This window comes from Sphaeramia orbicularis, chromosome 6 (genome assembly GCF_902148855.1).
Source record: "Sphaeramia orbicularis chromosome 6, fSphaOr1.1, whole genome shotgun sequence".
In the NCBI taxonomy this organism is placed as follows: Eukaryota; Metazoa; Chordata; class Actinopteri; order Kurtiformes; family Apogonidae; genus Sphaeramia; species Sphaeramia orbicularis.
Window position 1 is genome coordinate 19,706,422 of NC_043962.1, and position 21,667 is coordinate 19,728,088.

The 21,667-nt window shown below is 35.5% G+C and overlaps 1 protein-coding gene across 8 annotated transcripts in view; it reads left to right on the top strand.

Annotated features, from left to right (window-relative positions):
* The window catches only part of LOC115421492 (receptor-type tyrosine-protein phosphatase beta), an 87,636-nt gene extending 66,371 nt beyond the window's left edge, over nt 1-21,265 (top strand). For 7 of the 8 annotated variants that reach the window (XM_030137397.1, XM_030137401.1, XM_030137404.1 and 4 more), the window contains 17 exons: nt 1,273-1,536; nt 3,845-4,105; nt 4,787-5,044; nt 5,820-5,966; nt 6,072-6,273; nt 10,384-10,499; nt 10,590-10,677; nt 10,766-10,810; nt 12,683-12,691; nt 12,819-12,906; nt 13,197-13,287; nt 13,524-13,600; nt 13,782-13,916; nt 16,891-17,007; nt 19,284-19,444; nt 19,571-19,706; nt 19,812-21,265. In XM_030137397.1, coding sequence (XP_029993257.1) covers nt 1,273-1,536; nt 3,845-4,105; nt 4,787-5,044; nt 5,820-5,966; nt 6,072-6,273; nt 10,384-10,499; nt 10,590-10,677; nt 10,766-10,810; nt 12,683-12,691; nt 12,819-12,906; nt 13,197-13,287; nt 13,524-13,600; nt 13,782-13,916; nt 16,891-17,007; nt 19,284-19,444; nt 19,571-19,706; nt 19,812-19,970 — 2,354 coding nt within the window. In that variant the 3' untranslated portion in view covers nt 19,971-21,265. Of the gene's footprint in view, nt 1-1,272; nt 1,537-3,844; nt 4,106-4,786; nt 5,045-5,819; nt 5,967-6,071; nt 6,274-10,383; nt 10,500-10,589; nt 10,678-10,765; nt 10,811-12,682; nt 12,692-12,818; nt 12,907-13,196; nt 13,288-13,523; nt 13,601-13,781; nt 13,917-16,890; nt 17,008-19,283; nt 19,445-19,570; nt 19,707-19,811 lie in introns of those variants that run through there. The other variant, XR_003935689.1, reaches the window with a different exon arrangement.
* Nucleotides 21,266-21,667: the final 402 nt, after the last annotated feature.

The window sequence follows — 21,667 nt, forward strand, 5'->3', positions numbered from 1 at the left end:
ATGAATATAGGAAAATACATGATTTTGACTTTTTTTTTTAAAAAAAGCACAAAATACAGAGCGTAATATCATATTAACAGTGATAAATTGTTTAAGAACGGTTAAATAGAGAGAAAATTAATTTAGGAAGTGACATAAAAGTAGCACTGGGTCTTTATGGGTTAAAGCCATACAAGCAAATAACTTCAATGCTGCAAATCATTCAAACCTTAAAAATATAACTCTGTGCGGGCATGGATCAATATTCTGCTTACATTAGATTTTACAATTTCCTTAATAAGCATTGGTACACAAACAAATAAAATATTGTTTTCATTTTGGATGGAAATACAGTCAAGGAAAAAATTATTAGACCATCAAAAGTCATCAGTAACAGTGGTTATGCAATCAAGTACTAACTCCTGTGTGTATCATGTGACTAAAACAGACAGAAAAGAAAACACGGCATGCCTAAAAAGCACTGTTTTTGGCAGTATTATTTATGTTTTGCTTGTTGGCATATATTAAATTTCATTGCATGTTTGTAATAAATCACTAAAATCAAAGAAATCAAGAAAACCATGGAAAATGTCTAGATATCAGCTCTTAAATTAAACTCTTATGACCTATTTTTGTTCTTATCATATTTGCCCAAACAAATGTACCTTTAGTTGTACCAGGCATTAAAATGAACAAGAAATTGAAGAAAACAAGGGTGGTCTAATAATTTTTTCCACAACTGCATGTTTACTACCATCAGCTGGGAGCTTTGGCAATTGGAACAAACCATACCATGAAATATGGAGGGGGGAGACGGGGGTCAGAGGCTGCCTGGATTTTATTCTTTTTTTTACCAAAACAAAACAAAACTAATGCAAAGAACACATATGTTTATCGTGCTTAGTGACTTGTGAAGCAAATATTCTTTTATTGTGAAAAGTAAAAAAAAAAGACACATTTAGAAGAGCAATTTGTACAATAGGTACTAGACAGTGTATTATTAATATGATAAGTAATGAAATATATATATAAATAAGTGTCCAAAAAATGTTGTGGTTATAATGAGGAAAGCAAAAAAAATAAATGCTGATAAATCACTTAGGAAAGCATAAAGGTAGATAGAAATTCATTTGTATGTTGTGCTGTATGTCTTAAGGGGTTCAAATACAGACAGAATGAAATACCCTTTTTGTTTGCATACCTGTCAACATTAGAACACCTCACTGAGTCTTTATATGAACTATTAGAATTACGATATGTCAACTAACTGAACTCTTCTGTCCATCTGCCTAGTTCCAAACCCTCCTGGACCCATTACTGTCCTGTCAAAGACAACCCAGACCATTGTCATTTCTTGGGAGAAAGCCCCTCTGATGGCTGGTGCTTTATTCCATTACCAGCTGATGACCAACCCAAATCATGGAGACAGAACAACCAACTTCAACAATTATACTTTTTTTCCCTTGGTTTCTGGGACGCCCCATAACATCTCTGTGAAAACAGTGGGCGTCATGGATTTTATGAGTGAGACAGTTGAGAGCCACATGATCACTACGAGTAAGGAGTTTACTTTCACAGCCAAGCAGTTTGCAAACATGTCTATGTCAGGGTTGTCAAATATAAGGCCCGTGGGTCAAAACTGGCCTGTCAAAGATCCAATTTGGGTCGCAGGATAAATTTATGAAATGCAAATGTTACACTGAAATATTAACAAAGAAATCAAAATCATTTTATTTCAGGGGTCACATACAGACCAGTTAGATCTCAAGTGGGTCCGACCAGTAAAATACTATCATAATCAATAAATAATGAGAACTCCAAATTTTTACCCAAATTTTTTTATTTGTTTACATTCTAGCAGTAAAACTATTGGTTGAATTCATTCCAAATTTGGTTTATAGATTGGCAGTGACCCGGAATAGATCTCATTACATTTTGGGAAAAGTAGGTCAAAGTTCACTTTTTTTTTATGAATTTTTAAAATCTCTTATTTCCCCATTACTTACTATGGGTGAAATTTCAAATGTCTGTAGCAGCAGAACTATTGGTTAAATTCATACCTAATTGGGTTTATAGATTGCCACTGACCCAGAATACATATGGTTACATTTTGGGAAAAGTAGATCAAACCAAGGTTCTTGTTAGGACTGGAAGTACGAAATCTGGACCCAAAAGCACGACCAGCAGACAAAAATACAATTAAGTTGTGTTTATTAAACACAGACAGGGAATACAGTTCACATAAAAAGGTTTTGGGGAACTCCTCAGTGAATGGTCTAATAGGATTCGTCTCAACGTCCGAATCCAAAGGAGGAAACCCACGGCCCGGGTCGGAAGCACATGAGGGGAACCCGACTAGGAGAAAATAGAGGAGCGTCAGGGGACAGACCAGGTTATACACAGGGAGACTAGCAGACAGGCAACAGTACATAGGGGAAAAGGCAGAATCACATACCATGAATCCGGGCAAAAAGGTCAAACACGGGAGTGGCTGATCAGGCTGAAGTACAGACAGGGGGTCAGGCAAAACTCAGGAGTCAAGGAACAATCCGGGTCGGAAACAGACAGGCAAACAAACAAACAGGATCTGAAGAACGCTGGTAAGTAGACACACCAAAAAGGAGAAATACAAACTGGCACAGGACAGGGGAAAACACAGGGCTTATATACACAGGAGGAAGGGAAGACAATGAGACACAGGTGGAACAAATCAGGGCGGGGACAGGTAATCAACACAGGTGACACAGTTAGGGAAGGGAAGTAAAAACACCAGACATGACACAAGAGGAGAAACTTAACAAAATAAGACAGGAAATGACAGACAACATAAAAGACAGACAAATCCAGACACAGTCTGGGAGCTGACATGACAGTTCTAATAGTTTTGGATTTTTCATTATAGTTTAGTTTTATTTAGTTTTGACTTTTTTCCTCTATTTCAGTTAGTTTTAATTTGTTTTTAGAGCAGGTTTGCTAGTTTTTATTAGTTTTCTTTTTTTTTCTAAATGCTTAGTTTTAGTTTAGTTTTAGTATTAATTTTAGTTTTGTCAAATCTTTTATCTTCCTCCCATAAATCCCAGACAGGACTCTGCTGCTTTCTCCCAACATTAGTCTCCATGTTTCCAGGTAGAGTGGAGACGAGAAGATGACTCTAAACCACAAGTGATGAGAAGTGACAGACCGTTAAATATCATATGGTGCCACCAAGCTAAAATGGCTAGAGCAAAATAAATCGATTTCATATCAATCCGACATTTACAAAGATGAAAACGAAGGGAATTTTATCCATAATTCTTATATGTTTTAGTTAGTTTTGTAAGCACAGAATACAGTTTCAGTTAGTTATCATTTTTTTCTTTTAATTATAGTTTTTATTTATTTCAGTTAAACAAAATGTTTTTTTCAATTCTAGTTTTTGTCATTTCGTTAGTTTTCGTTAAGGATAATAACCTTGGATCAAACTTCAAATTTTTATTAGTTTTTAAAATAAGCTACAAAATGTACAAGGGGTGGGGTTTGTTGTGCCTGGCACCACTTGTTCTCTTTGTTTCAGTGTATAAAAAAGTTAAATTACATGAAAATACATTTACAAACTATCCTTACACCCCCCAAAAAAAGTGTAGGTTGCAATGCACATGTGTAAAAGATAAACTGAGGCTTAATATTGTGAAACTGCAATTATTTTTCTTAAGAAATTTCAGGTTGTCCATGGTTGTACATGTTCACATTTTCTGAAAGGATAGTTTGTTATTATTTTACTGGTCTGTCCCACTTGAGATCATATGACTAAAATGAGTTTGACACTCCTGATTTATGTGTTTATTGTCTGCACTAACATTTACTTCTCTCATATTTTTCTCATCAGAACCATTTAGTGTGACATCTCTTCAGAGTTCCCAAGACGTGCGCAATATCACACTTACCTGGGAGAAACCTATGGAATACAAGGACAGCTATAGGTTCTATTTAACTTACAAAAACAGGACCTCCAGCAACAGTGCCATAACTACAAATTTAAAACATACCTTCAAAGAGCTGAATCCTGGGAGTTCCTATACCTTTAACGTTACAACGGAGACGTTAGATAAAACTCAGAGTGACACAGAAACGATCACCAGCTGCACAAGTATGATCAACATCTTGAAGGAGTTAATATTACTTTATGCTCATCATGTTTTTTTATTATTGTACTCATATTATTTATAATTGTAACATTCTACTAACATTTTTTTTTTTCCTGCAGCCTTTAAATATCATACTGGCTTTCATATAAAATTACATATAACTACACTGCAAAAATTTAAATTTTACCAAGTGTATTTCTCTCATTTCTAGTCAAAATATCTCATCACACTTAAAATAAGACATAATCACCTAAAGAGTAACTTTTCAGTGAGATATAAGAACTTATTTTTAGACAATAGATCTTGAAAATCTTCTTTCAAGAAATCTTACCAAGATCATTTTCACTTGTTCCACTGGCAGATTTTTTTTTGCTTAGTTCAATTTTTTTTTTTTTTTTTTTGCTTAATTCGAGTAAAAAAAAATCTGCCAGTGGAACAAGTGAAAACAATCTTGGTAAGATTTCTTGAAAGAAGATTTTCAAGATCTATTAAGTTCTAATAAGTTCTTATATCTCACTGAAAAGTTACTCTTTAGGTGATTATGTCTTATTTAAGTGTGATGAGATATTTGGACTAGAAATGAGAAAAATAAACTTGGTAAGATTTAAATTTTTGCAGTGTAAATATTTTCCGTCTTTTCTTACATGTATTGTTTTTTCATTTGTTTCTGTTTGATGTTACAGCTGCAAGTCAAGTGACTAACCCACACTGTCAGCCTATAAATGATACAAATGCGACGTTCAACTTGTCCTGGTCGAAGCCTGATGGCGAATACACCGAATTTAAAGTCGAAATGGGCAATCAAAACGAGACGAGGAAATGTTGTTTTGCATTATTTTCCAATCTTCGTTACTACACTAATTATACGGTGACAGTGACGACGCAGAGCTGTGGAAAATCCAGCACTCCTGTCTCCCATACCTGCATGACGGGCATCACAAGTAGGACCTGATGCTTTGGAAACACATATTACACAATTATGGAGTTTTTTCAGTGTAACATACAGATATTATATTATATACAGATATATATTGTTTGCTGTAGTTTCCTCAGTTGTTCTGAACTGAACTGAAATTACAGGCTTTTTTTCTTTGAGGAATGAACATACAGTCGAGGAAAAAATTATTAGACCATCAAAAGTCATCAAAACAATGGTTATGGAATCAAGTACTAACTCCTGTGTGTATCTTGTGACTAAAACAGACAGAAAAGAAAACATGGACTGCCTAAAAGCACTGTTTTTGTCAGCACAATGCCATAGATATTGATGTAAGAGCTGAAGGGATTTTGGTTATTATCAAGAAAACATGGAAAATGGCTAGATATCAGCTCTGAAATTAAACTCTTATGAACTATTTTTGTTGTTATCATTATATATATATCAAAACAAATGTACCTTTAGTTGTACCAAGGGATGGTCTAATAATTTTTTCCTTGACTGTACACTGTTGCGTGTAAAGTTGGAATTAGTTAGTTTTCAGACATATTCCTCTTTTTATTCCTACTTCATAATGATTACATACTGAGCCCTACACTTCATCTATCAAGAATAAATCAATTGTCACACTTATTTCATGAAAAGAGGTAAAAAAAAAATATTTTATTCCAACTTTATGGGCATTAGCATATTTTGCTTTTGTTGTTATCATATCATGTTTATCATAATTTTGAAGAAAACCTTCCACAATCAAATGTTTTTCTTTCTTATTTGCAAAGATCCACCAATCCCATCGAAATTTGCAGACCTGGTAGAAGTGATTGAAAAGGTATACAACAAATTCACGCTTCGGATTGAGGAAAATGTGCTAAACAACACCAATGGACCAATTAAATATATTGGAGTGTTGGTGACAGATAACCTAGGTGGGTTTTTTACCTTGATAAATGTTGAATTGTTTCATACTGTGTTATTCATTTACCTCTTTTCAATGAATTCAGCTTCAGACAAGGTGTTTTGTGTTTTTCCAGGTACTGACAGTTCAAAGAACGAGTACTTGAGCAGCACATACAACGACTGGAAAGCCAAGAAAACTACGGCATACTTAGCTACAATCCAAGACATCAAACCTCAGTCCCGAAGCACCAACAATACTCTTACCATACAAATAGGAGATGAAAGCACATGGGAGGGTTATTCTAATGGCCCTCTGGAGGCCACTGGACAATACCGGTAAGGACACAAATCATGCTGTGTATGAATCTGTGGGCCTCAGTAATAATATAGAATATGTATGAAGGGGTCTATTGGTTTCACTGCAGGGAAAACCAGTCAGCCAGCCGGTAGTTAAGAAGAATTATTGGAAGGTTTAACATTAAATGTATGTCTCCAGTGGATTAATTTTACTGAGAGTGATCCAGTGATTTGACCGAGTCCATGTTTTACTGATTTTAGCTTGTTCCAAATAGACTGACACTGCTGATATTTTTTTTTTCATCATGCAAAAATGTATCAATACATCAAAATATCTCAATAACAACACAAACAAGTAGTCCCAGGCACAACAAACCCTGCCACTCGTACGTATTGGAGCTTTTTGCGGCATCGATCCAGCTAATGTCATCATGTCTATGCATGTGCCGATGTCAGCATATCAATTGCTTCTATATATGTGCCAAGTTTGATGTAAATTGAAACAAAATTGATGCTTTTATAGATGTGCAATTTCGCCCATTGTAAGTAAATTGGAAAAAAATAAATAAATAAAAATTCATAAAAAATGTGAACTTTGACCTACTTTTCCCAAAATGTAATGACATCTATTTTGGGTCACTGACAATATATAAACCTATTTTGGAATGAATTCAACCAATAGTTTTGATTCTAAAGTGCTAACAAAGAAACAAACAAAGAAACAAACCAAACTAAAAACAATACCCCTTACCTCCCCTTCGGCGGGGCAGGGTAGTAAGGCGATAGCCAATAACATGTCTTACTATTTCTGTCCTGAGAAAATTACCAGGAATTATCTACTCTCTGAATTTAGAACCTGAACTAGATTTTTTTTCGTGAGCATCAACTATCACTAACCTTAGAACTGATCAAATGGGCAAAAAAAAACAAAAACTAGAAGCACTCGGAGAGCGCAGACCCCTGCCAAGGCAAATCAGTGCCCCCCCTCCCCCATTTTTGTCTGTCTGTCTGTCTGTCTGTCCGTGTGCAAGATAGCTCACAAAGTTATGGATGGATTTGGATGAAAATTTCAGGAAATGTTGATACTGGCACAAGGAACAAATGATAACATTTTGGCGGTGATCGGGGGTGGGGGGGCCACTGATCTGCCTTGGCGGAGGTCTGCGCTCTCTTTTCTAGAAAAGCACTCGTAGATCGCAGACCTCCGCCAAGGCAAATCAGTGGCCCCCTCACCCCCCCACCCCCGATCACCGCCAAAATTTTATCATTTATTCCTTGTGCCAGTATCAACATTTCCTGATATTTTCATCCAAATCTGTCCATAACTTTTTGAGTTATCTTGCACACAGACAGACAGACAGACAAACCAATGCTGACAAAAACATAATCCATAATCCATCCTTGGCGGAGGTAATTAGGTGAGATTTATTTTTGTTTTTTGAGGGATTACCAGAGATCCTCTATACAGCAATGATGTAGTGATGTACCCTTGTATGTATGGGTAAAAATGTCTGTTACATCATGGGATGTTACAAAACCTGCCTCTGTGGTTAACATAGTTATTTAGTTATATCCTCCTGAGACCCAGCAATACATCTTTGTCCTCTGTAGGGGAAAAGCATTTCACAGCTTTATTGAAAAAAAAAAACAACAACAACAACAAAAACATCCACTGTAAAGGACATTCCATAAAAAATTTAAAAATGCATCTGAAAAAAATGTTGCATCAAGCTGTTTCCAATAAAGGTGATTATTTATGTAAAAAAAAAAAAAAACTTGTACTTTCCTAGTTCTCGGGAGGATATGGTTGGGCCTTTTCCATCATTTTAGGGATAATTGCATGTGCAGTCTAATGTTTTCATGCAGTTTTTCTTCTCAGTTTGATTAGATTAAAATTTCCAGGCGTGAAAGTGACTCCAGATGATGGTGCTGACCAAATAACCAGTCTAATCCAGATCAAACTGAACCATGGTTTGGTTTAATACAGTCAAAAAATTGTGCGTGTGTGGGGGTGGGGCTGATCAGGGGAAGTTATGCAAGGTTGCCATTACCAAAAACAAAGGAACAAAAACAGACAGAGGAAGTAACAAATGAGGTAACTTAACAACAAAGATACCTTTCATGGAACTTCCCCAGTAATATGAACTGGTTCACTTGCTGTCTCCTAAATGGGTGTGGAGAATGATGTGAGAATAGCTCAAAATTGATTTAAAAAATTTAGAATAGCTGATAATATGCTAATATTAATATTTATTTTACTAAAATATACCTAGACAATCTTTTGCTTTATTTTCCTGGATGTTTTTTTCCTCCTGTTACCAGATCCTGTGAGTGTGTTGTGTACACACAGACAAGCATCTCTGTCTGAAAATGACATATTTAACATGCTACTTTATTTTTTATGTTTTTATTACTTTGGTGACTTGGAGGATGTAAGAATCAGTTGATATTTGTAAATCGTGTCCTTTTGACATGAATGGGACCGAATGTTCAGCTAGTGTCCTAAAGGGTCAGGACAGTGGAGAAACCCCCGTGACACTGATCAGGGATCAGTCTTGATCTTAACTGTCTTTGTTCCACTATAGAAGCCTAATATTAGCTATTTACCACTACTGGAGCTAAGTTCTACAGATACTATTCATAAAACTTATTTTCAGTACAGATCAATCGACTGAATCTTTAACTCATGCAGACTTTTACCTGCTTATTACGCTGTTCAGTATGTTAATATTGTTATAATGTGCATTAGAAAGCTGGCAAACGTAGTTTCCTGTTGTCGTGTAAAATTTACTGCTGCAGGTGGGAGACGTCTGTGGTCCCTTTGACACTCTTCCACACTGTACTCGGGGATGTTGAATTTATGTCTCTGTACTCCCTAATCTATGTAGTAAAGCTTCATCAAGTAAATGCACACGAGTCAAGTCAAAGTCACAGATGGAGCAGAATTCGAGCTGCATAAAGTGTTTATTCATACACAGAATAAAACACTGAGTTGATATCTGGAGAAACAACAGTTTTTTGCTCTGGGAGACCATTTTTATTTTCCCAAAAATAGGTTGGGTTTTAGCTATAAACCTTCCCTTTTTACCATATTTAGAACATTATTCTAGTCACGTTAGAGCAGTGTTTTTCAACCTTGGGGTCGGGACCCCATGTGGGGTCGCTTGGAATTCAAATGGGGTTGCCTGAAATTTCTAGTAACTGATAAAAATAAAAAACCTACAATAAAAAAAAACAAAAAAAAAAAAACATATTGAGTTGAGAGAGACAATCACAATACATAAATTGTGATAATAAAATAATCATTGATGTCAGTTTCAGATGCTGCACCTCTTTCATAATTCATAGTTTGAGTTGTTGTTTGTTCAGTATTAATTGTCAGCCTTGTAAATACAAGCTGGACTGACTGTACATATCCTGACCAAGGAAAATACAATTCTGACTTTGTTCAGTAATCTACACCTGGCTTTTCTGCCTCAGTCCATAAAAATATACATTATATAGCCTAAATATCATCTAAAATTAATGTTTATTTACAACATAGTATAGCAAATTACTACATGATCAAAAAAATGTAATTTTAGCAACAAAATGTCTGGAGATGCCAGAAATTTGTGATGTTAAAATGGGGTCACAAGCCAAAAAAAGTTGGGAACCACTGCATTAGCACCTGCCTTTTTGGCTTTGTCCATGATAGAGTAAATTTTTACAGGTCTCTATCTAGATTGGACAGCATATATACATATGTAACTATTTCCCAGTATTAATTTGTCATATATAAATATGTAGCTTTTTCCTGGAATATGTAAATTATTTCCCAGAATGTCCAAAATTTCCACTCACGTGTACTTTTGTCCGCCATGTTTTGAAAACTTTCCATGGGTGAACGTGTCTTTTTGTAGTGGTTCTCCCAGGACAAAAAAGTCAGCTACTCTGGTACAATCTTCACATTACACTACGAATAACTTCTGGCATGCAAATGAATACTGGATAAATACTTTTGACTATAAATTGAATATTTTTGATTAAAATACTGCTTTCTGACACCACACTGTCTCTAAGTACTTATCAAATATCTTGTATGGATGCATAGCTCATGGAATAGGATGCAGAGACTGTGAACTGATGGTGGTTTGTGTAATTTTGCAGATTGGCCATTGTGTTGTTCACCGATCTGAAGCTGAGTGATAAGCTCATAGATACAGATACTAGCCTTTCCTCAACAACTGACTTTTATATAGTGGTACACCTCCCACAGAACCCAGGTATTGTCTTCATCACCAGGATTTATTACAATCCAATTTTCCCATTTTTTGATGTAAAACTCATTTGTCTACTCTATGTTGATATTTTAGCTACCATTGGTATTGCTGTCGGAGTGACACTTGGAATTTTCTGCATTCTCTTCTTCACTCTCATTGGCTTCATTATCTACTGGAGAAGGTTTGTCACTGTAATACTGAAAAAAATATAGAAAAGAAAAATGAAAGCTAGTGTGTATGGGTCTAACTCTTGCATTCTTGTTCTATAGGGTGTCCAACAAAGAAGCCTCAGATATTCAGATCCATTCCATGAGGTACATTTTCCCCTTTTTTTCTCCCTATTTAAAGTTTAAACCAAAGGTGTCAAACATGCGACCAAAACCGGTACGCCAAGCTGTCCGTGAAATTCAAAATGTACACTGAAGATGTTAACAATCAATGGTGTCAAAATCATTTTAGTTCAGGTTCCACTTACAGACCAATTCAATCTCAAATGTGTCCGAACAGTAAAATACTATCATAATAACCTATAAATAATGACAACTACAAATTTTTGTCTTTGTTTTAGTGAAAAAAGAAAAAAGTAAAATCAGCCCATATGAAAATATTTACATTTACAAAAAAATATGAATAACCTGAACAAATATGAACAACATGAAAAGTAAGCGCAATTGTAACAATATTCTGCTTGTTATTAAATGTTTTCTGCATTTGTAGATCCACTATGATCTGTGAGTTGTAATGCACATGTGTAAATGATAAACTAAGGCACAATATTTTTAAAATTGCTCTTATTTTTCTTAAATGTCAGGTTGTTCACATTTTTAAGGACACTTTTTAAATGTTTAACTCTTTATAGGTCACTCATAGAGATACTCTGAAATTCTAAATATCAACCGTAGTGTGTTATCGCAGGACATAACAAGACTATTCCTTTTGTGAAATTTTCAATGGGTGGTGAAGTTACCATATTTAGTTCCTTGCCCATAAGTGGCCAAAAAAAAAAAAAAAAAAAAATTCCAAGAAGTATATATAAAAAAAATACAAGAAAAACATGCGTAATGTGCTAAGAACATGTATTTTAGAACATTAGAACAAGTGCTGATCCAGACACCTGTCCACATCCACATTATCCCTTTGAACATCATTCCTTACATTAGTACCATTACTTCATGGTACTTAACAAAGCAGGTATACTCACTGTTCATGCAGAGGTGGACCTTACAGACCCTGTAGACCACATTGGACCTGAGATTGTTGACTCATTGTCCTCACTGTAACTAGAGGGGTGTATCAGCAAGAATCTGGTGTTACGATACAAATCACAATACTAGGATCATGATACAATATATCACGATATACCATGATGCTGTTACAAAGGCAATTTTTTTGTTTGTGTCTTTTTTTTAATGATTATTTCCTGGAAGAATTGAATTACACCAGAAATATGCACAAATACTAAACACATTTTATTTGATTACAACAGAATCTAATGCTATCTCACAAAATTGTCCTGTATTAAAACTTAAATCGGCTATGTTTTACAGACATTACAGATTTAGATCCTGCTCAAATGTTCATATTCTAGTAGTTCATAACTTACATCATAATATTATTTTTTTGCAATCCCAACAAAGGAACTAACATCTTTCTCTTAGACAGTAAAAAGTCCTTTTACAATGCTTCAAATAACCATTATTTAATAAAATAGTGTCAAATAATAAGAAATAAGATATGAACCAAAAAACAACAATTAGTCTCAGCCATATCTGCATTTGAATAAATACCTAAAAATATCAATACAGCACTTTTTAATATCGATACAGTATTGTGAAATGAAATATCACGATATATTGCAGAATCAGTATTTTCTAAAACCCCTAACTGTAATTGTTGCTGTCACTGTCTTGTAATGTGTGCAGAAATGACCAATAATCGTCACTTGACCGATAAAGGGTTAACGAAGTTTTTAAGGAAACAAAATTTTTAAGAAAACCGTGTAAACATTTTCATAAAATAATTTTTTCACTGTTATTATTTTGCTGGTCCAGCCCATTTGAGATCTTATTGGGCTGAATGTGGCCCCTGAGCTAAAATGAGTTTGACACCCCTGGTTTAAACACATAGACAGGAATTAAACCTCACACTGTTGCTCAACATTGTGTTTTCCTCTTTTTTTATTTCAGAGCCAAAGTGTAAGTATAAATCCATTAAATCATTACATAGTAAGACAGGTATAGACTGAAATATGCCAAATATCAGATATGTTTTCATCTCAGTAATGCTTATATTTATTTAACTTGTGGTTTTCCATTTGAGCAGGAGTATACCTGTGAGGGTGGAAGACTATGAGGCTTACTACAAGAAGCAGAAAGCAGACTCCAACTGTGGCTTTGCTGAAGAGTTTGAGGTGAGACAGGAGTGTGATACTAAAGGGCTAGTGAAAAATAAGTTGTACATGCGTGTGTGTGTACTCGTGGCGGTGGCACTGGGGAAAATATAAAAATAATGCACATTAGATATTAAACAATACATTAGGATGTAATGTAGAAAATAAACATTGTGCTTTTTGATTTTAGTGTTGGTACAATAGAGAAAAAATATTTATCACTATTGGCTAAAATGAAAATTTCAGGTTATATTATATTAGGTTTTATTGTCTGGTTTCCAGTTGTCATCTCCTCTGTGTCTTTTTTAAAGGATCTGAAGGTTGTTGGAACAGGTCAGTCCAAAACAAATGCTCTCAATCCGGAGAACAAGCCCAAGAACCGCTACAACAACGTGCTTCCATGTGAGTCACCTTCATCCCACTGCTGCTTTTAGCCATAACGCTCCTCAGTCATCCAGCTTATTCATCCACTGTCATTATCATTGTTCTGTTTTTGATCAGCTGAGTCAGATTTCAGAACAGTGCAATAACACGGAGTATGCACATAAATGTAAATTAACAGTGAGTGTGTGAGTGTGCCTGTAAAGTCCGCTCTAAGATTTTTCCTTTTCCTTTTACCCATTTTCTTCACCTCTTAGACGACTCTTCTAGGGTGAAACTCTCTATTGTCCATGGGAGTCCATTTGACGACTACATCAATGCTAACTACATGCCGGTGCGTACTGACACTTATTAAAGCAGCTCTGCCTCAGTCATCGCTTCAGCATCAGTAAACATCCTCCTAAACCACCCTAACTCCTCATTCTTCTTCTACTTACTCTGCCACTTCCACACATAACAGGTTCATAAAAACTAATCTGAATAAATGTTTGAATGCCTTCTGTTCCATTTTCCAGGGCTACAACTCCAGGAAGGAGTTTATTGCAGCTCAGGGCCCGCTGCCCACCACCGTCAACGAGTTCTGGAGGATGATCTGGGAGAAGAATGTCCGTACTCTGGTCATGTTGACACGCTGCAATGAACAGGGACGAGTGAGTATGAACACGAAACACCACAATGAGTAGCAGCGAGCATGTCGACATGAACATTCACACCTTGGGTTGTACGTCGTTGTGATCAGAACTCAGAAACTGTACAGTAGTAAATGAATTAATGACTGAATTTTTAATTTAATTCAATTCAGTTTTATTTGTAGAGCCCTGTATCACAATAAGGGCTCACAGGGCTTTACAGAATTAGTTGAGTATGAAAATATACAACAGTCAAATAAACAGTAGATGAAGGAAATGGGTTCATGTCCCAGGCATCCCCTGTCCTTATGTTGTATTCCAGAGTGCTGGGAGGTAGAATATATCTCATTTAAGTTGACTACATCCTACCTCAAGTATTCCAGCTGATCCATGTTGAACATAAACAACAAACATGGAGATCACAGATCTAAGCTGCTATTTGCTTTGTTGCGGAAGAGGCCTTTTGACTGTCGACAGTTCAGTGTTCTCATATACACCAATGAGATGAAAGAAGCAAAATGACGGATGAGCTAATTATACATTGTGAAATTTTCTTCATTGCGAACTTGCACACTGTGTGCTGCCATTATTGTACTGACATCATGTTGTAGTTTGCAGTGAGGTCAGGGTACTTTGAACTGGCCCCACTTTGCAACAAGGACCTCCGGCTTGGACAGGCACTCTGATGCATTTTATTGAGCTGGACATCGGAAACTTCCCATCTCCCAGCACTCTGGAATGTAGCATAAGACCCTCCTTCTCGGCAAGGAAAAACCCCAAAAACCCAGTGGGAAAAGAAAAACCTCAGGGAGAACCACAATAAAGGAGAGCTCCACTCCCATGGATGGACAGGCTGTAGATGAAACCAGGACTGATGGACGTCCATTTGCGGATGTAGTTCCAGTCTGTAAAGATGCAGTAGGGTGGGGGCACATGAGGGGGTCCATCCAGACAGATGAGGGTGAAGGAGGAGGTCCAGGGTCACAGGTCAGGACAGGGCGCAGATGAGTCACCTCAGATCAGATTACGTGTCATATACTTACATGCCGGGCCCATATAGGCTTATATGACACTACTGACATTGAAAACAGGAAGATGACCAACATATAAAGCCTATACTCACCCCAATAACAATTACATAAAACAAGGTGCTTTTAGTTCAGGATACAGGGTTCTTTGGCTAAGTTTCCATGCCTTCCTCAAAAATCTTGCCAAACTATATACACTCACAGTCAATGAAAACTTTGAGGCCATATTTTTCAACATAATTTGTATTTTGAAACCCTAAACTGGAATTTTCTCATATGAGTCATTTGTTTAGGATATTGGCATACAGAAACAAAAATCTAAAGTTTCAAGAATAATTTCAAAACAAAAAACTTAACAAAAGAAAATGGCACCTGCTAAACACAAAGTCATAGCAGTCAATACCAGGTAGTGGTCCTGGTCAGGAGTTGTCACTCTCTCTCACCCTGGACACGGTCTATCGTCAACAGAGTCTGTCATGTTGTGGCGTTCAACCAGGTTTCTGATTGTGGGTTGGGAACAGCCCATACATAGGCCTGGCTATATCACTGGAGCTCAAACCATCCTCCACCATACCCAGTGCCAACCCGGAGACGTTGTTCATGTGATAGACGTGGCATGATGCCGTTCACTGGACTAACAATGGTGGCCTTTTTGGGCCTTTATATAGGCCTTCAAAACCAATCCTCAAACTGTGCAGATACCCACTGAGTATTGCTTAATATGTATTTGGTCCACTTCTGCAAAGAGACCAACCCATGTGCAATGAACCGTGACAACATGACAACTCATCATTATCTCAACTACCCGAGCACTAAGTCATCAATAAATCCACAATGAATAATTACAACCCCCCTACAAGTAGAAATATACATACATTTCTACCTCAAAGTTTCTATTGACAGTCAGTATATTTTATTTCCAAATAACCAACTCAACATATCCCCATCAGGCATCCAAAACAAATCTGTCTTTTTACATTGAATTTTCTCAAACATAACAGTTCTGACATCCTGATATAAAGGACAATAAAACAGAAAATGCCATAGTAGTACACATAGCAATGCAGTGTCCTGATTGTGAATGTACGTCCTTATGCATCATATTCTATAAAAATAGGTCTAGACAAAGAAAAAAACATGCTTTATGTAATATTACTGAGTGTTCTCATCGCATACCATAATCAAAGATGCTGTAAATAATTAATGATTCTTAGTTTACCCAAAGGTTGCAGATTCATCAGTTATACATTATGTAACATAAAACTGAAGAATTTGCACACAAATCTGATGATGACACAAATATAGTCTATATTGCCGCATATATAGGATATAATGTAGTATAATTAACTTTACATGATTTATTCAAAAATGAAGTGTGTATCTATATCGACCTGGTTCATAGGTATACATACAGTTTTAAATAAATATACTGTACACACTATTTTTATAGGAAATACATACTGTTAATATTGTTAATAGATATACATACTGTCACATACTGTTAATAATGTAAATTGTGCATATTTATATTTTATCCAGTTTTTTTTTTTTTTTTCAACTAAGCTCTATTCTTATGTGACTTTGTTAAATTGTAATTTTTTTTTACATTTTCTTAGCTTTCTTATCTTATATTCTTTCTTACTTTTAGTTTTAGTAATTTTATATTTGCTCTATTCTTATTTCTGTAGTGCTGGTGTTTGTTAATATTGCTGCATTGACTTGAGTTGTACTTCTAATTTCAAACACACAATGACAATAAAGGCAATTCTGAAAAGTAGGTTACAGCCAACATCTTAAAACATTTTAAGGAAGAGGAATTTTACTTTTTCTTTTTTTTTTATTCTCATCAAGTAGTGTGCCTGCTAGACATAACCAAACTTGCATGCAGATTTTTTTCTATTTTGCAGTATGTACTCTGAATATATTCAGCCTGTTGCAGCTCAACTGGTGTCTGTTTTCCTTTACAGGTAAAATGTGAGCAGTACTGGGATTCTGGCACCAAGCACTATGAAAACATCACTGTGACAACCACCTCTGAAATACCACTTGAAGACTGGACCATCAGGGATTTCGACGTTAAAAATGTAAGGTGTAATATTAGTGTCTGCTGATGACAAAATATCATTTTAAGAGGGTGAAAATTAATGCATTTTCATCTTTGTGTTTTTATTTATGTTTTCATTTTCTATATAAAACCCTGTGTATATATAACAAAAAGCTTGAAATTAAAAGAAAAGTTCAGTGCTTGGTAAAGGTGAGGATAACTGCAAAGAAACAGAATTAATAAATAATTATGTCTGTCTAAATGTGTGCAACAACAAGAAAACTGCAACTTTCGCTAAATTAACCCATACAGACCCAAACATCCACCGGCAACCGAAATTATTTACCGATAAAAATGTTAAATAACAGTTGATCCAGTAATCCTATCAATACATGCAAGTAATTGGTGTAAAATACAGTTTGTCATCTTTTCATTGTCATCAGATATGACCCATTTGGACGTTCATAGGCTTTGTAGTTACCATGGAAACACTGTCACCTTCTACAACACTGATTCACCAGTAAAACCAATGGAGTTTGATAAATGACAGTGGCTGGAGATGCTTGTTTTTACTTTCAGTTATTGACATATTTGCTGAAAATGTCACTTTTTCTTCAGTTTTCTCTATTTTGGATATAATAACACTCAACTTTAATCTGAGCTTTTATGTACATTCTATATGATCAGTAAAATAGATGTAGGAAAACACCTGATTTTTACTGAAAAATGCAAAATACAAAGGATAATATTAGAAAAAGTGGTGGTAAATCACTTAAGAAAGATTAGAAATAGAGAAAAGTAGCACTGGGTCTTTATGGGTTAGTACAAGAAATGATGAGGAGTTGTGGAGACAAATATGAGATTAAAGCTTTGACCTGTGGTTTGTATCAGAACACAAAGCTGAAGCGCCAGCTTTATGTTTGTGACTAAATACCTCTTACTTTATGTTTATTAGCTTCTCAATCAGCACTTAAGGTAGTATGTTATTGTTTCAAATACTACATCTGACTCACAGTGTTGACCATGATGATGAACCAGCTTTTAATATTTGCATTGCAGCAGTGGATGGAAACATGCTTAACCCTATAACTCCATACGTATCAAATCTGATACATGAGCTTCAAAGTCCTCTACATGATCAGTGTGATTTTTGTTTTAAACCTGATGTATACAATTAGATACATGCAATACACAGATAATCCACCAGGGGGGAGGAATTTGTTCACCAGAGGTCTTACCAGTGTCACTACAAGACTGTCATCAATGAGGAAGGAGGCAGAACTTTACCAATTTTGAAAAGCAATTACCAATTTATCAGACATGTTTGTGTTATATTATGTTTTTGTCCATTCAAAAATAATATTTGAGCATTGAGACCTGACATATCAAATATGATACAAAATTGAAATTCATACATTGAAATTGATATTTAAAAAAAAAAAAATGTTGGAGTTGTTCAGAAGGACCAATCAAAGCTCCAGTTTCAAAGAACTGGAATTTTTTCCTTTCAGTGATTTAATGGTTCAGGCTTTACAGCAGGGGTGTTAAACTCATGTTAGTTCAGGGGCCACATTAAGCAAAATTTGATCTGCAGTGGGCCGAACCAATGAAATAATAACATAATATTATATAAATAATGTCAACTCCAAACTTTTCTCTATGTTTTAGAGCGAAAAAAGTAAAATTATTCGATCAAAATGTTTACATCTATCAACTATCCTTTAAAATAATGTGAATATCATGAACAAACTGAAATTTCTTAAGAAAACTAAGTGCAATTTTAACCATATTCTGCCCCAGTTTGTCATTTATACATGTAAATTATAACTTACAGATCACAGTGGATCAACAAATATACAAAACATTTAATAACAGGCAGAATATTGGTAAACTTGCGCTTCAGACATTTCAAAATGTTCATATTTGTTCAGGTTATTCACGTTTTTGTGAAATGATAGTTTGTTTTAGTGTAAATACAGTAAAATGACATGAAAATTTTTACATTTGCCAAAAGAAAAATTTGGAGTTGTGAGTATTTATAGGTTATTCTGGTAGTATTTTAATCTGACCCACTTGAAATTAAATTGGGAACCTGAACTAAAATGATTAATATCTTTGGTGTAATTTTTGCATTTCACAAATTCATCCACAGGGCCGGACTGGACCCTTTGGGGGGCTGGATTTGGCCCCCGAGCCACATGTTTGACACCTGTGCTTTACAGGGTTAAATTCCAATATAAAAGCTGCACTACATTTGGATAGAAATACACAGCACCTACTGTTGCATACAATCTGTAGCTGTTGTTTGTGTTTTAGGTGAAAACCGCAGAGACCCGTTCAGTGCGTCACTTCCATTTCACTGCCTGGCCAGACCACAGGGTCCCAGAGACCACCGAGCTCCTTATCAGCTTCAGACATTTGGTTAGAGAGCACATGGACCAATATTCCAGGCACTCTCCAACTGTAGTCCACTGCAGGTCTGTCAGAAAACACACACACACACGATACTGGCTCTAATTCCATGTAACTATTTCCAAAATAACTAAATGAATAAATCTTCTCCTCTTCTCTCATGTCTGTCTGTTCATCTCATCTACACTCAGTGCTGGCGTGGGACGCACTGGAACTCTCATAGCCATCGATCGTCTCATCTTCCAGATTGAAAGGGAAAACATTGTAGATATTTATGGCATCGTCCACGATCTGCGCATGCACCGAAACCTCATGGTGCAGACAGAGGTAGGACAACCCAGGAAATATACACATATGTAGGCTATTTTATGCTGTTACATAATCAGACTCCTGCAGCTTTAGTGTATTTTTGTTTACACACTGTCTCTACAGGACCAGTATGTGTTCCTAAACCAATGTGCAATGGACATCATCAGATCAAGAACTGGAACCAACGTGGATCTGATCTATCAAAACACAGCTGCACTCTCTATTTATGAGAATGTCCAACCTAATCAAGGTTTTTCCAAGAATGGGTACCACAACACATAGGCTCCAAAGCAGCACCTGTCTTCCATCCTTCTCTCATTGGGAAGCCAGCCTTTTTAACAAATGTATTTATTTTTATAATCCACCAGTTCCACTTTTAAAAATTCTGTAGCATTGTGGATTAAAGTCACTCTTGTGGTATTTATTTGTGAAAAAAATGTTTGATGGAGGGACAAAAAGGGTATAATCAATGACCAAAAATATTTTATGAAAATTTTGTCAGATTAAATATCGAAGCTTTTCTTATTATTGGCTATTTTTATGTCCTTCTACTGTTTATTTTATTTCTCTGCTTACTTATTACTGTATATGATGCTGATGATTAATTGTTATACTCAGGTAATGTGCTGGATGCTGTATAAATATTATTACAGACATTTGTGATAAGGAAAAAGTTGCGAATTTAAAAAAATGTAAAGTGCAGGCTTGTATAAATCCTGAACCCTCTGCGCTTTAGTACCAGTGGGTGGCACTGTTCTTTTTTTCTTTTCACTGTTGAAGCCTAAATGGATAAAGACAATAACATATTATTTTGTCATATTATTGAAGATGGTCAGAACATCTAACTATTTTGCTTAATGTGTTTTTTACTATTTGGACTGTGCAATGGTGTTAATGAAGAAGTATTTGTATGCACTGTAAAAACTTATGCACTGGATGCATGTATGTTTCTGTACCATTCACAATTTTAAATTATGCAATTTTTTTCCATCAGTAGAATCGACTTAGCTTTGGCCAGTACTTTGTGAAACTGGAATATTTCTTTTAACCACACATTTATAATTTTCCTTTTTTTTTTTTTTTTTTTTTTTTTTTTTGACAATTTTAGCAAATGCTCAGGAATTTAAGCAACGGAAGATGAACTCTTTTCTGCACTGTACATTCCTCCAAGGGCCAGCAACAATGTTATGTCACTTCCTGCTGCATATCTCGTCTATCTATGGACATTTCCTGTTTCTATAAAAATGTTTCTTTTCAGCTTCTGACGTGCAGAATTTTCCATGAGAGAGGTACTAGTTTTTTGTTGTTGTGTTTTGAGGATAAATGATCTCTGTAGATATTTTTGAAACCGCTGTCTTATTTTTATGTCTCATAATATACTTAAATGTATTAAAAGCACTTACGTTTTTAATGACCACAAAAATAACTGTTAGGCACAATGTTTTAAAATGTTATGGATTGCATAATAAACTGCTTGCTGGTACAATGCATAAAAAATATAAAAGGAGCAAAACTTTTATGTTTGTGTGTTTTACAACTTGACAAAATGGGATTAAAAATACCATATTTTATTATGAAGCATATGAAGGCATGTGTGAGGGAGTATAGACCATTCTCATCTTAACTCTGGCTTAGCAGCTCCAATAGTATTTTATGTTATTCAGCTGTATCATGTGAAAGAGCTGATATCAGTACAGGTTGGAAGAATTTGTGTTTCACAAGCCTATTTCTTTCAAGATATGTATTTCATCATCTATCTGACAAATGCTCTAAGCACTGCACTTCAGATAAAATTGTTTTGTGAATTGTTAATAGACATTTAGTCAAATTGAGAGATCAAAAGGAGCAAAACAGTAAAAAATTTGCTGCACGCTGCAGAGGAGGACTGGGCTGGCACACCTCTGCATTATTCAGAGCAACTTTGACACTGCAGGTAGACTTAGCTGAATGCTTCCCCAAAGAATAAATTAATAATGCCA